At 31.8% G+C, this 14257-nt stretch overlaps 1 protein-coding gene across 3 annotated transcripts; it reads left to right on the top strand.

The window, feature by feature from the left end:
* The first annotated feature begins 35 nt into the window (after positions 1–35).
* Positions 36–7600, top strand: LOC143080746 (uncharacterized). 3 transcript variants are annotated; one of them, XM_076256749.1, is made up of 2 exons: positions 36–145; positions 4911–7600. In XM_076256749.1, exon 2 carries the CDS (start codon positions 4971–4973, stop codon positions 6276–6278), a length of 1308 nt encoding a protein of 435 aa, XP_076112864.1. In that variant the 5' UTR covers positions 36–145; positions 4911–4970; the 3' UTR covers positions 6279–7600. The 3 variants fall into 3 exon arrangements, with proteins under 3 accessions (XP_076112864.1, XP_076112865.1, XP_076112866.1); XM_076256750.1 differs by having other exon boundaries at positions 46–182; XM_076256751.1 differs by lacking the exon at positions 36–145 and adding an exon at positions 192–320.
* The last annotated feature ends 6657 nt before the right edge of the window (positions 7601–14257 follow it).

Here is a 14257-nt window from a genome sequence, read left to right as displayed (position 1 = left end):
GATTTTAAATGAAAATAATCCTTTTTTTAGTAAAAAAAATAATGACATACAAAATTTTTATGAACAACATGGCCGCGAACTTAGGAAATATCTCCCATTTTAAGATCAATATTTAGTGACGACTTTGAGGATTACAGCGATCATTGTACGCTCAGTTCTAATTTGAAGAGAAGTCTTGCTATGTAAATGCCCACTGTAGTTTGTTTTTATTTGCAGATAAATAATATATTTGGGAAATGCATATGCTTGCTGAAACCATTGGTTATCTCCCCTTTGGCCTTTGTTTATATTTACCTTATCGGAACATCAAAGCTGGAAAAGTAATTCTTTTGAATTGAATTTTGTTTTGGAGTAACATATGACGATATCTTTTAAGTGTAAAAAAAAATTGTTTTTAAACAACAAAAATTATGTCATGTCTGTATTCATGGACATGGTATTCACCTAATCATAAAAAATCATACCTGCCAACTTTTAAAAGTGCCCATGGGGGTTTTATTGCACGACAACAATTTCACAGGTTACAATTCATTACAAAGTATTTTGCTCCTGCTGTTCTATGGTCTTGAAAAAGTGTCATATTTGTATGACGAACTTACAAGCCTTTTTCCTTAAGTTTATTTGCCTGATTTTAGTAATTATATCAGTAGAAAAGATGAACATGTAGCTAGAAGACCAGGTTTTATTTTGACAGTGTCTGCACATACCTGCATGCGGGTACGAATAGGCAAATTGCCAGTCGTAAGCTACACATACCCACATCCGGTTTTATAAAAATGCCATCGGATCAGGAATGAAACGTGAAATATAAACATGATAAACGGAAATTATTGATAAATTTGGATTTCTCGTAGAAAGAGTGAAGAGTATGAAAAATGATATTTTCAAATTGTATTTATCTTATAATAATACATAATAAACATTGCAAATTAAATGCACACTGATGGAAAATGAAACTGTTCAGTCCCTGTAAAAAGAAAAACATGATAAAAATTGATACTACATGTATTATAAAGTTTAAATGCAAATTTATAGAATTAAATTTTACTGAATTTGAAATAAAAATAATCTTTTAGTAAAATGAAAAACAGAAGATAATAAACATGATAAATAAACATTTTACCTCCCTCAATCAGGTTTTGTCCATCTTTAGTCACGCCAAGTTTAAAGTGGAGAGGACATTCCATTTGAAATGTACTAAAAGTAGGCATATCCTTTATATTAAGAACGGTTTAAAATAGGAAAACTAGAAGTATTTGACTTTAAAAAAAACTTGACCTGAGACTACAATCATGACAATAACACATAGTAGTCTCAGACTTGACTAATGAATGTAACGCAGCAAATTCGATTTAAAACTACACTTTAAAACAAATGCCTTGTATTAGGCCTTTTTCCTATCGAATTTGTTCGGAATTTTTTGCCTCCATGAATACATGAAAAATGAATTCTGTTAAACTTTTATTGTATAAAATTAATGGACTGTTCTAATTCATGATACATATGAAATGTTTTCCCCACATGTATATCACTCTTTTCCATTTTAAGAATATTTATTAACTGAAATAAAAACTGTTCACTTACCTATATATAAATATTTATAAAACTTTTGAGTAGTTTTAATCAATTTATTCACTAATTGCAACAAATTCTGTATATATTTCACGTTTTATTCCCTATCAGATGGCATTTTATTATAAAACCGGATGTGGGTACGCGTAGCCTAGGAAAGGCAATTATACTATTCGTACCCACATGCGGAGACGCGCAGACACTGCCTTTTATTTTCTTGTGTAAGGATATAAAATGATTGTTGACTTTTCCAATTTAAAATTATGCACATAAACATGATAAAAGGACCTTTATCAGGTTGGGAACAACATCCCAATTGAGGGGTAATCCTTCAATGTAAAAACAATAAAACCCACTTTTAAGTACAAATTAGCACATATTTATATTCTTTGAAGAAACTTTTCCCAAAGAACTATACAGCTATCTGGTATTAATATCATCTGGTCAAAACATGTCATAGAATTTCGTTATGTTCATGGACTGTTATCTTCTTTATTATTAATAATAATTGGACCACTCATTTAGAAAAAAATTTCCAAATATAATGAATGCTCCCACTAATTTAAGTTAAAAAAATCGAAATTTTTCTTTTTTCTTTTTTTCAACAGTAAAATTACCCCTCAAATATGGGGTTGTTAGGAACCTGTTAGTTTGGTTCTTGTGAAAAAAGAAGAATAGTACATTGTACTGTAAATGATTTGGTAATTTAATTGGATACAAAAATGACATCTGTTACAGCAAGTGTAATGTCAATAAATTAGTGAATAAACTTCTATTTATTATCTTTATGGTAGTACTGCATCATTGAATTTTGTCAATCAGCCATGCTTTCATTCTTAAGCTGTGTAAGAACCTGCTTGCAGATGAAAATTCACCTGCCATGATCACGATTTTACAATTCTGACTAACATACAGAGGAATACAACACAACTTCAAAATCAGTGTAGCATGTTAGAATAATCTTAAGAGAAAACATTTTGATTGGCTTACTAATTTGATAATGAGAAACACAAAATTTGATTGGCTGATTATGATTGTCTTCCCTTAGAAACAGTTCAAAATCGAGAACAAGCATATTTTTCGTTGAGATTTTCACAAAATCGTGTTTTTGATGTTTTGTCACCATCACGAACGTGCAATAAAGGGTCAAAATCGTGTAGTACACGCTTAAATTGTGAAAGTTGGCAGGTATATAAAATAAAATCAATTCTGAGAGGGGTGGAAGGCTCCTGATCCTGAAATCCTGGGCTTAAAAACACGAAATTCCGCGGTTCCAAGTTTAGATAAATTTAAATCCTGACATCCCGATTTTTCAAAAAAAAGAATTCCCGTATCATGAAAGGGTCAATCCCGAACCCAAGTCCTGATAAGGACTACCCCCACACTTCTAGTTCTAAATCCAAAACTCAAAGGGCACATATTTATGTAATATAATTAAGAAATAGAAACTGTCCTCTAAATACTAGACTCTGCTGGATAACTTAAACTATAACAAAATTGGCTTATCACAAAATCGGACTAGAACAAACTCACCCAACCACTATTAATATGCAGAAATATGTTGAAAAGACTCGGACTATAGTAGATAATTTTGTTAACGATTTTTTTCTGACTTAAAAAACACAACTTTATATGTAAAAAAATGATATACATGATATACGAATGTACACGTATGAGAAAATGATAAATATTTTTGAAAAAAAAACAATATATAGAAATGTATAAAAACATGACAAATAGATTAAGTTCCACACTGAAATATATGTGTTATATGCAAACATTATACATATTTCCCAAAAAAGGTGGAGTAAAACATGTAAAACAACAGAGATTTCTTTTTCTCACAAACCACTGGGATTCAACCAATAAAAGTATGACCAGAAACATATAATTTACTACACTATCTTATAACTACTTAGAATTGGAATCAAACTAATAAAAAAAGAACATGAAAACATCAGTTATACCATTGATATAATGGCTATTATATCTATGTTAATACACAAGCTGCTACTGCAAAGTTATTGGATATAATTTAGTTAATTACTATTTCATGTAATTACAGGTAGCTATAGTTTTGTTCTCACTTTGGGTGATAAATAGGTGTCAACAGTACATGTGCCAGTTGTTAGTTTAAATCCTGGGGTGGTGTTCTCGAAGCTATCTGAGGATTAGGACATGTTCTAAAATGTTCTAAGACCATTTTATACCACGTCTTTGTCCTATGTCTTGTTCTGGAAGCTATCTCAACTTAGGATATATCACATGTTTCATCCTAACTTTAGGACACCTAATTAGGTGTCGCAAGACCATTCTATCTTCATTCTAACTTACTTCAGTTTGGATTTTAATTATTACTCTATTTTTTTAAGTGAAGATGAACATGTAAATGAAAAGCATTATCTTCTTTTTTATATATATGCAAATAATAATACAGAAAAGACAAATAAGATTTTCATTATTTTACGAATTCATTTTTACTTTTCTTTTTATACATGTCTTGTTAACATAATTTATATTACTTGCTTCTAAAATGTTCAAAATGATTATTTAATTAATTGTAAATCATAATTTATTGCAAATTAAGTATTGATGATTAATTTCTAATAAAGAAAACAACATCCAACATCATACTTGTATTCTTCTAGAAGTCCAAGTTTGTTATAGTCCTATATTGTGAGGCCAATTATGTTATAGGCCGAGTTTGTTATAGGCCGAGATATCAGGGATTAGGACTTGTGAGACATCTATTTGGTATAATATGGTGAAAACATTTCCAGGAATTTTGTAATATCTTTTTTGTCCTTAAAAATAAGTGACCCCCTCTTTTTCTATTGTAAGGAATTTTAGTTGTGACATCATTTTAGTTATGACGTCATTTTTGTTATGACATCATTTTCATAGTTTAAAAAAAGCTATCATCAGGTAATGTTTTTTTTCATATCAAATACTTCCTATATGTTACTAGACTGATAAATATATAAATTAAAGTCTCATGACAAACCAGACCAAAAGAAAGTAAATAACCTCATCATAGATAGATACCAGGATTAATAAAAAAATAATTACGCCAGACGCGCGGTTCGTCTACAAAAGACATCAGTGACGCTCAAATCAAAGAGATTTCTGCGCAAATGTGGGAAAATAAAAATGTTAGAAATTAAAGGTAAATGAAGTTGAGTGCATTAGTAGATTGTTTTTTTTTAATTATTGATTTGTTTACTAGAACTGTCATGACGGTTATCATTGTAATTGGGGACCACATCCCCATATAAGGAATTTTCTCCACTTGAGTTAAAAAGCTTAACATGCTTAAGTTTTTCTTTTTTCTTTTACAGAACAGCCGAATGACACCTTGCATTGTCTGAAGGACAGTTTCTCATTTAAGGGAAATCAGCATGTTCAGTAAAACCAGAATGAATAATAGAAGGAAAAGTAAAAGAAATACTTCAGATGGGACAAAACAGCCCAAAGTCATTTCACCAACAAAAAAGGGCAAGAAAAAACTTTCAAGAAAAAGAAAGGAAGAGAGTCATAAAAAAGATACTATTAAACAATTTATAAAGGGAAAGTGTTTTACAAAATCTGCTAATGAGCCATTGAAGTGTGATACCTGTAATAAGATGTTCAAAACCAAAGGATCTCTGACAAAACATGCTAGAATACATATTGGTATAAAAGCTTACATCTGTGTTAGATGTGGAAAAGGGTTTGGTCGTGTAGATGTGTTACAACGTCACTCGATGATTCATACATCGATTAAACCTTATCTTTGTCATACATGTGGCAAAGGATTCTGTGAAAGTGGGGCGCTGGTAAAACATGAGCGAATACATTTAAATCAGAAACCTTATTCATGTGATGTATGCCACAAAAGTTTTAGTCAGAGCAGTAATTTGAATTCACACAAACGAATTCATACAGGAGAGAAACTGTTTGTATGTGATGTATGTGGTAAACGTTTTAATAAGAGTAATACACTGAGTCTGCATATGAAGACACACACTGGAGATAAGCAGTTTGAATGTACTTTCTGTAGTAAACGTTTTGTTCAACGGATTCAGTTACAGATGCATGAAAGAATTCACAGAAAGGAAAAGCCTCATGCATGCTCCTTATGTCATCGACAATTTGTTCAGAAGAATCAGTTACAACGACATCAAAGGTCAAAGTGCAAGAAAGTAAAATCATCTGTTGGTACGCAAACATTCAAAACAAAACACTCTGCGGACAACCTAAATATAACTAGTACTGATGACGATAATGATGATGATAAATCGATATCTTCAACAGAACAATCTGCGAGCGACAATCTAAATATAAGTAGCATGGTTGATGAAGATAAATCAATGTGTTCAACAGAACAATCTGCCGACAACGTAAATATAAACAGCGTTGATAACAATGATAAATCAATGTGCTCAACAGAACAATCTGCTGACAACCTAAATATAACCAGCATTGATAACAATGATAAAGCAATCTGTCCAGCAGAACAATCTGCTGACAACGTAAATATAAACAGCGTCGATAACAATGATAAAGCAATGTGTTCAACAGAACAATCTGCTGAGAACGTAAATATAACCAGCGTCAATTACGATGATAAAGCAATCTGTCCAACAGAACAAACTGCGTACAATCTAAATATAACTAGCATCGTTGATGATGACAAAACAAAGTCTTATTTAGATATGATTGAATAAAACCTAATATGATATCAATTATTTTATTATGCCCCACCTACGATAGTAGAGGGGCATTATGTTTTCTGGTCTGTGCGTCCGTTCGTCCGTCCGTTCGTTCGTCCGTTCGTCCGTTCGTCCGTCTGTCCCGCTTCAGGTTAAAGTTTTTGGTCGAGGTAGTTTTTGATGAAGTTGAAGTCCACTCGACTTCAAACTTGGTACACATGTTCCCTATGATATGATCTTTCTAATTTTAATGCCAAATTAGAGATTTTACCCCAATTTCACGGTCCACTGAACATAGAAAATGATAGTGCGAGTGGGGCATTCGTGTACTGAGGACACATTCTTGTTTACATCATAGTTCAGTTCGATTTCTTGATAATAATAACGATTTACCAATGGTCGTTTTATGTATATTCAATAGAATATGTATTTTTTTCATTAAAAAGAAAGATAAATGTAGGACCATTGTGCTAGCAAATGACTAGTAAGAGATTTTGAAAAAGGCATTAAAATTACCTGAATAAATCGTGCCAATTTTGATTGCAGATAACATGGATAAAGAGGGGCGAAAGATACCATGATATAATCACAGGTATTGTCTTATACAATTCTTGCTATTGTTTGAATTAAAAAAAATGTTTAATTGCTTTGGAATAATTTTTCTAATTTTATGCATTAATTTTTCATGTTACTGTACATAATGGGTCTTACTAAGTCAATATTTTACTTAAATCATGTTAATGCACAAACATTTTGCACCTGCAACTAGTTCCTGATTGTCTTTTTAATGTGCCTTCACAATTTTCATGTGTTTAACATAAACAAGTACAGTAATATTGATGGATATGTGTTGACTTTTATTGATATCTTTTAATCAATGAATAAAAATTTTGTATTGTGTCTGCCTTTTTGGCATAAATAAAAAAAAATCTTCTATATTTAAGTGGGAGTTGTTGATCTGATATATCCTTTATAATTCAGTGCAATTATCTATTATCATGATTATTATAGCTTTTTAGATACTAATGGATTACAATGAACATTTTCAATAACTGTTCACCACCAACAACGATAACTACAGGTCAAATATAAGGGGTCATCTAAAAACTAGGATTGATCAAATTCATATACATTTTATACCATCTGCTTATTTTCTTATAATCATGATAATATTCAAGATAATGAAAAAAGGTTGTTTTAAGTACTTTAGGTTAACTCAAATAATATTTTTCATATTGACAATATTATGTATGTAACATGTGTAATATACGTACTTTGAGTAATTATACCAATATGTTTTAAAAATTTTGTCGAATAAAGATTTGCAAGTCTGTTAATCATGTTAATTTTTACCTTTGATGTTTCTATCATATACTCATTACTTAATAACGTTCCATTAGTTTTATACACTTTCACTTCTAATTATTTGTCAAACAGTTGATCTATGGTGTTGTTAATAATGTTACCACAGGATTTTGATTGTGATTTTGATGGAAATATAACGGTCATCTCTTCTAATTTGATACACCTATGTTCTGATGATCATATAACCCACAATCTACTTATCAAATATACCTTGACCTTTGACCATGAAAATTATAAAAAAAACGTTTCTAGCCCTCTCTTCACTGAAAAATAAAAACCACGTTTGGTGACCTAATGATTGTGGAAAAAAAAATGAATTCCGAAGTAAATTGCATTGATAGCATTATTCATTTAAAGTTTTTAAACATCAAGTTTATCCAATTCAATGTGCATTTTTTAAAAATTATGTTTTGCAAAGTCACATTATACTTATTACATGAAGAGTTAGAGAGTGAGCCATCTTACAGATGATTTTTTTTAATAATCCATAGATTAGTTTATGTTTAATTTATTGTCTTGCCTGTGAAGAAAGTGGCAGAATGCAAATAAGTACAATCCAGTGACAGCATCAACAATAGCTAAAAATATTTGTAAAAAGTTACATATTTCAGAAGGTAGAAGACCTGGATGTTTCATACTTTGTTTTGCAGATGCCTTATGTTACTAATAATCTGTCCATCTTCTGTCCATTGTCTTCATGTTTCACAGACTGAAAAAAAAATGCTTTTTTAGTCACGTGAATTTCTCACTAATTACAAATCGGACAACTTTATTTGGTATATATGTTCCTTACAAGGTCTACATAAAATTGAGAAAGGAAATGGGGAATTGGGGAACATGTCTGATTAAGATGAAGTTTATGTGATGAAATCCAAGTCCACATCACAAATACTATAAGCAATAGGTGAACTATATCTATGGAATGATTGTAATGTGTACATGTCTAGCTAGCTAGCAGATTGGATCTTGATCTCATTTTCATTAGTCATTGGTCAATGATGCTTTGCAGATATGGTCTATTTGTCAGATACTATAATTCATATTTCAACTATTTTTGGTGTATAGAATGACAGAAACATGTATATTTCCGTCTTGGAGGATTCAAATGACCTTGACCTCATGTTCATTGGTCAATGCAGGAACATTTATTTAGGTACACAATGTATACTGTTCCAAAGGACAATGTTAAGTTTTCATGGTTTTGCCTGTTTATCAAATACTATAAGCAATACATTGTAGTTCAACTATATTTGTTGTACTAGTATGTAATGATTGCATCAGTAAATTTTCATTTTATGAAGAAAAACAACCCTCTCAACTTGAGGCCCTCATAATCAGAACAAGTACTAGTTAGTCATCACGGCTGAAAGTGGATGTTTACTATATAGAGAAGACTAACGAACTAAGGCAGCAACCATTTGATTTTCTGGGGGGGGCTATGGTTTTTTTTTCTGTACAAACTTTTTTTTTCGCCTGCGGCGAAAAACATTCTATTTTTTTCGCGATAAGTGGAAAACAATTTTTTTCTTTCAATTTTAGCATTACATATAGTGGCAGCTGAGGGTGTAACAAACAATTTTTTTTTTTCAGAATTCAAAACAAATTATTTTTTTCTCCAAAAACTGGAAACAAACTTTTTTTTCCAAAAAAAACCATAGCCCCCCCCCCCAGAAAATCAAATGGTTGCTGCCTAATTAATGTACAAAAAAATCAATGAAAAACAAATATGTAACATAGCAATAAACGACAACCCCTGAATTACAGGCTCCTGACTTGGGACAGGCACATACATACAGAATGTGGCGGGGGTAAACATGTTGGCGGAATCCCAACCCTCCCCTAACCTTGGACAGTGTTGTAACAGTACAACATAAAATCGAACTATAAAAATCAGTTTACTTATCAAATGGATACATATAGAAATACATATAACAAACACACAGAGTGGACGTGAACTGGTACTTTTACATCCCAACAACAGAAAGACACCAAGTACATATTTGAGAGTTCTCACAGTTACTGACCGCCAGTTTAGAGCAAATAACAACTAATAAAAAAAAAGTATGCATTACACATCCAACATCCAATGGATTGGGTGTAAAGACGTCATAAACAGCCAGAGAAAACATGCCAAGATACAGGAATCGATAGATTATAGATCCATTAATGTAAAATTGAGAAAGGAAATGGTGAATATGTCAAAGCGACAACCACCCGACCATAGAGCAAACAACAGCCGAAGGCAACATATGTATATAACAATAATATTTATATTGCTTTTTATTTTCAAGCTATTTCAATTGATGATTGATTTATATGTTGTGTTGTTTAATACACTATTATTTCGGGATAGGACGAATGTTAGGGAGCTACCATTTGATTTTTATGGGGGGGGGGGGGGGGGGGGGGGCTAGGATGAAAAATTTTGTCCTGCTTTTTTTTTTTAGTTGTAGTCTCTGTCCTGCCTTTTTATTTTTTACTCTATTCGGTCCTGCCTTTTTTTTTTACTAGTTTATCCTGACTTTTTTTACACAAATTGTCATCCTAACTTTTTTTTTACCAAGTTGCTCATCCTGCCTTTTTTTTTTACTCAAAACTCCTGTCCTGCCTATTTTTTTTAAATTTCATCCTAGCCCCCCCCACCCCCCCCCCCTATAAAAATCAAATGGTAGCTCCCTTAGAGCTTAATTGTTAAAATGTATAAACCCGGCATTTGTTTACTCCTGTTCCAAGCTAGGACCTGTTGTTCAGTGGGTTTCGTTTGTTGATGTGATTCTTCAGTGTTTCTCTTTTCTTGTTTTTTTTCTATATAGATTAGCCCGTTGCTTTTCCAGTGTGAATGGTTTAACACTAGCCATTTTTGGGACCCGTAGACTCGTTTTTCGGTATGAGCAAGTAAGGTTCCGTTTTGAATGCCGTAAGTTCAACTATAATGGTTTACTTTTTACATATTGTGACTTGGACGGAGAGTTGTCTCATTGGCACTTACACCACATCTTTCTTTATTTATCTATTGGCAACCATTTTTGGACAACCTGTGATTTGAAAAACCAAAGGCGACTAGGTGACCAGAAACATACAATCAGAAAACAATATCTTCTTCGCCTTCTTTCGGAGTCGGACTCTTCTTTATATTATTATGACTCTTTACGAGGCCTTAATTCCTCCTCCATTATCAAATACAGCTATTTACCATTATTATTTATTTTCAAACTATATGCAAATTCCGGTAAAGAGTTCCTTTCCCTAGTTGATCTTGGAAAGAAGGAGTATCTGTACTGTTGTTGTTGTACGCTGTTGGTGTATGTGATGACCTGATATAGTCCGTGAATCGCCAGGTTTGTAGTATTTAAATGGGTCAATGTCTACCAATCTGATTTGCATCTTATAGGCCATGGTGAGGAGGTCTTTACAGTGACGATTTTTAATACCTCCAATCAAAATCTCTCCACTTGGTAAATAGTATTGTTAACTGAATCATCGTTCCTTTTAATTGAATGTTTTATTTCGATTTTTATTTTATGTGTTTAGAAGTCAGGTCTTAGTAATCATCATTGGTAGCTTTTGTAGATGTTCGAGCAGTATATAAGATTTAAACTAATAAATTGGTTTTAAGAAATTACGAAAAGGGCTAAATTATTCAAAAACTACTTTAAAAGCAAAATGCAGTGTAACTAGCATCTATTTTGCTATTTGAATATTTACAGAGCAAATAATAAAGTTCAACTGTGATCTCTATACATTGTATGTTCAAACATTTATTGTGACTTTAGTGTATTCTGCATTTGCTGGGTAATACTAGTAGTCTGCATCAACAATTGAAATATTCTGCTATATAACTGTTTTCTAACAATGTCTCACACAAATTCCTGATCAACTACTTTCGCATTCAATTTAGTTGTACAACCGTTCTGTTTTTGTCATTACGTTTAAATTCAGATTTAATATAATTTTGACAAGAAAGATATTGAATTTGGAAACACCTTTGGTCTGTTTCGATTATTTAAATTTGGTATTCCAACTCTTTGCTAAAGTCTTCTTTCAGACTTGTCAACAGCTCGACAACATATAAGAGGCCGCCTTTTCTTCAGTTGTGATCTTTTTTAGTTTTTGGTTTTGAAACACTCCTTTATATCTTACCCTATTAATACTGATTTCTTTCTTCACTTATTAATTTCTTTCCATGGGTATTATTCTCATACTAAAATCACATGATTTCAGTATATGTTGTGAAGTTTTTGAACTACATACTTATTTGACTATTGTTTTGTATAATCGATACTATTTCCTTTTCCGAGTTGTTCATTGTTGGCTTATTTGCTTATCTACTTGATGTCCCTATCAAAAGCCTTCATTTCCGGACAGAACTGTAATTGACGAGCTAACCTGAAGACTAGTATGTCTGAAATGTGTATTCAGGTCTAGAAATCACTGGACTCCAGTCATTCGAAAGTCCATGGTCATAAAAAATTTCTGAATTTGCTTCAATTGAAGAAAAAAAAAGTAAAATAACAAAAATATTGAACTCCAAGGAAAATTCAAAACGGACAGTGTTATGATATTGTAATTATTGTATTTATTTATGTTGGCCTGATTTGTATTGTGTGGCCTGATAGTTGTTTACAGAATAATTTTAGAATTGTGCAGTTTAGAAATCTCTGGAACAATTACAGAATGATTGGAACCTTCCAGAATGATCCTTATAAAAGATGCATTATATAAACTTCTACATTTTACTAGAAACTTCTGTTGTAACTTTCTAGGATGTTCCATTATAGACTGTTCTAGAATCTTCCATGACAAATATATATATATATATATACAGACACTAAAGTAAAACTCTCTCTTACTCTTACGCTTGGACTTACTTTTGGACTTAGACTTAGACATCGATAGACATTTATATTCATAGCATTTGGATTGACACTTTTATTCTACAAACAACATCATACTGGATTGTGACCGTAGTAGTGAACGTAATATTCAGATTGGATTCCGAAAGATATCCGGATACAGATAAAGATAAAAGATTGGACTCATATTTTGACAGTTAAGTTAACAGTAATATTTGTGTAATACTTCTTGTAAACTTTTGTATAATAAATATTGTTAAATTTTACTATTGATTTGTGTCTTTTGTTGGCTACAATTTAAAGGCGATTTTTGGCCGTAACAGAAATTGGGGGCTCGTCCGGGATCACGAAAATATCTTTTTCAAAATTTATTCAATATTTTTATTATAACTAGCCAACAAAATTCTACAAAATGGCATTTGATGTCGGTAAATTTTTGAAAACGCCAGACCTGGAGGGGTTTGATAATTTAAAGAAAGAGGAATTAGTGTTGCTCGCTAAACATCTGAAATTAGATTTTAAAGTATCTATGAGAAAACAAATTATAAAAAATTTGGTTATAGACAAATTAGTTGACACAGAAATTTTAGGTGAAGAGGCTCTTGAACTTAAGGTAGACAATATTGACGCCTTTAAATTAAAACAGCTTGAATTAGAACATGAACTCAAATTAAAAGAACATGAATTTAAATTAAAACAAGCAGAACTGGAAATGAAGGAAAGGTTTGAAATAGAGAAAAAAGAAAAAGAAGATGAATTTAAATTAAAAGAACTGGAAATGAAGGAGAGGGAGAAAATAAAAGAACTTGAAATGAGAGAAAGGCTAGAGATGGAAAAACTGAAAATTGAAATGGTCAAAGAAGAAAGCAACACTAAAGTCCAGTCGAAATCAGAATATTTTGATGCAGCAAAAAATATACGTTTGGTTCCCAGATTTTGTGAAAAAACAGTCGATAAATATTTTCCACAGTTTGAGAAAATTGCTCATAATTTGAATTGGCCAAAGCCATATTGGACTACAATGCTACAAAGTGTTTTTGAGGGTAAGGCTGCTGAAATATACTCCGCACTTCCATCAGAAAAAAGTTCCGATTATGACACGGTGAAACAGGAAGTTTTGAAAGCTTATGAGCTAGTACCAGAAGCATATAGACAGAAATTTAGATCTTATAAAAAGTCTGATTCACAAACCTATGTGGAATTTGCTCGGGAAAAAGAAGATCTATTTGATAAATGGCTTACTTCAAAGAAAACAGATAACAATTTTGATAACCTAAGACAATTGATGTTATTAGAAGAGTTCAAACAATGTGTTCATTTAGACTTAAAAACACATTTAGACGACAAAACTGTTGGGACAATACATGATGCAGCTGTAATTTCAGATAATTATACCCTTTCACATAAAAGAAGTTTCAAGGGTCAAAATGTTAGTACTTCAAGTGGAAATTACAAAAATCAAAGCACTGAGCGTACTGATAGTAAGTCTGTTGCACAGAATAAGAGTCAGTCCAATTATAATATGTCTAGTCCAAAATTTGATACTTTTGAGAAGAAGTCACTGATTTGTGCTTATTGTAAGAAGAATGGTCACCTGATGGCTGATTGTTTTAGACTCCAGAAGAAGAATGAACGAGATAATAAGTCGAAGTCCAGTGCTTGTACGACACCTTATATTACCAGTACGTTGGAATGTCCTGCGAGTCAGGCTTTTAAGTCCAGTTTTTTGTGATTACATGGAGGAATATAAACCCTTTATGTCTGATGGGTTTATTT

This window comes from Mytilus galloprovincialis, chromosome 6 (genome assembly GCF_965363235.1).
Source record: "Mytilus galloprovincialis chromosome 6, xbMytGall1.hap1.1, whole genome shotgun sequence".
NCBI classification, from domain to species: domain Eukaryota; kingdom Metazoa; phylum Mollusca; class Bivalvia; order Mytilida; family Mytilidae; genus Mytilus; species Mytilus galloprovincialis.
This window is presented reverse-complemented; position numbering and strand designations above follow the sequence as displayed.

Excerpts from the sequence above, each read along its gene's own strand:
- LOC143080746 (XM_076256749.1), top strand. The coding sequence starts at position 4,971 with ATGTTCAGTAAAACCAGAATGAATAATAGAAGGAAAAGTAAAAGAAAT.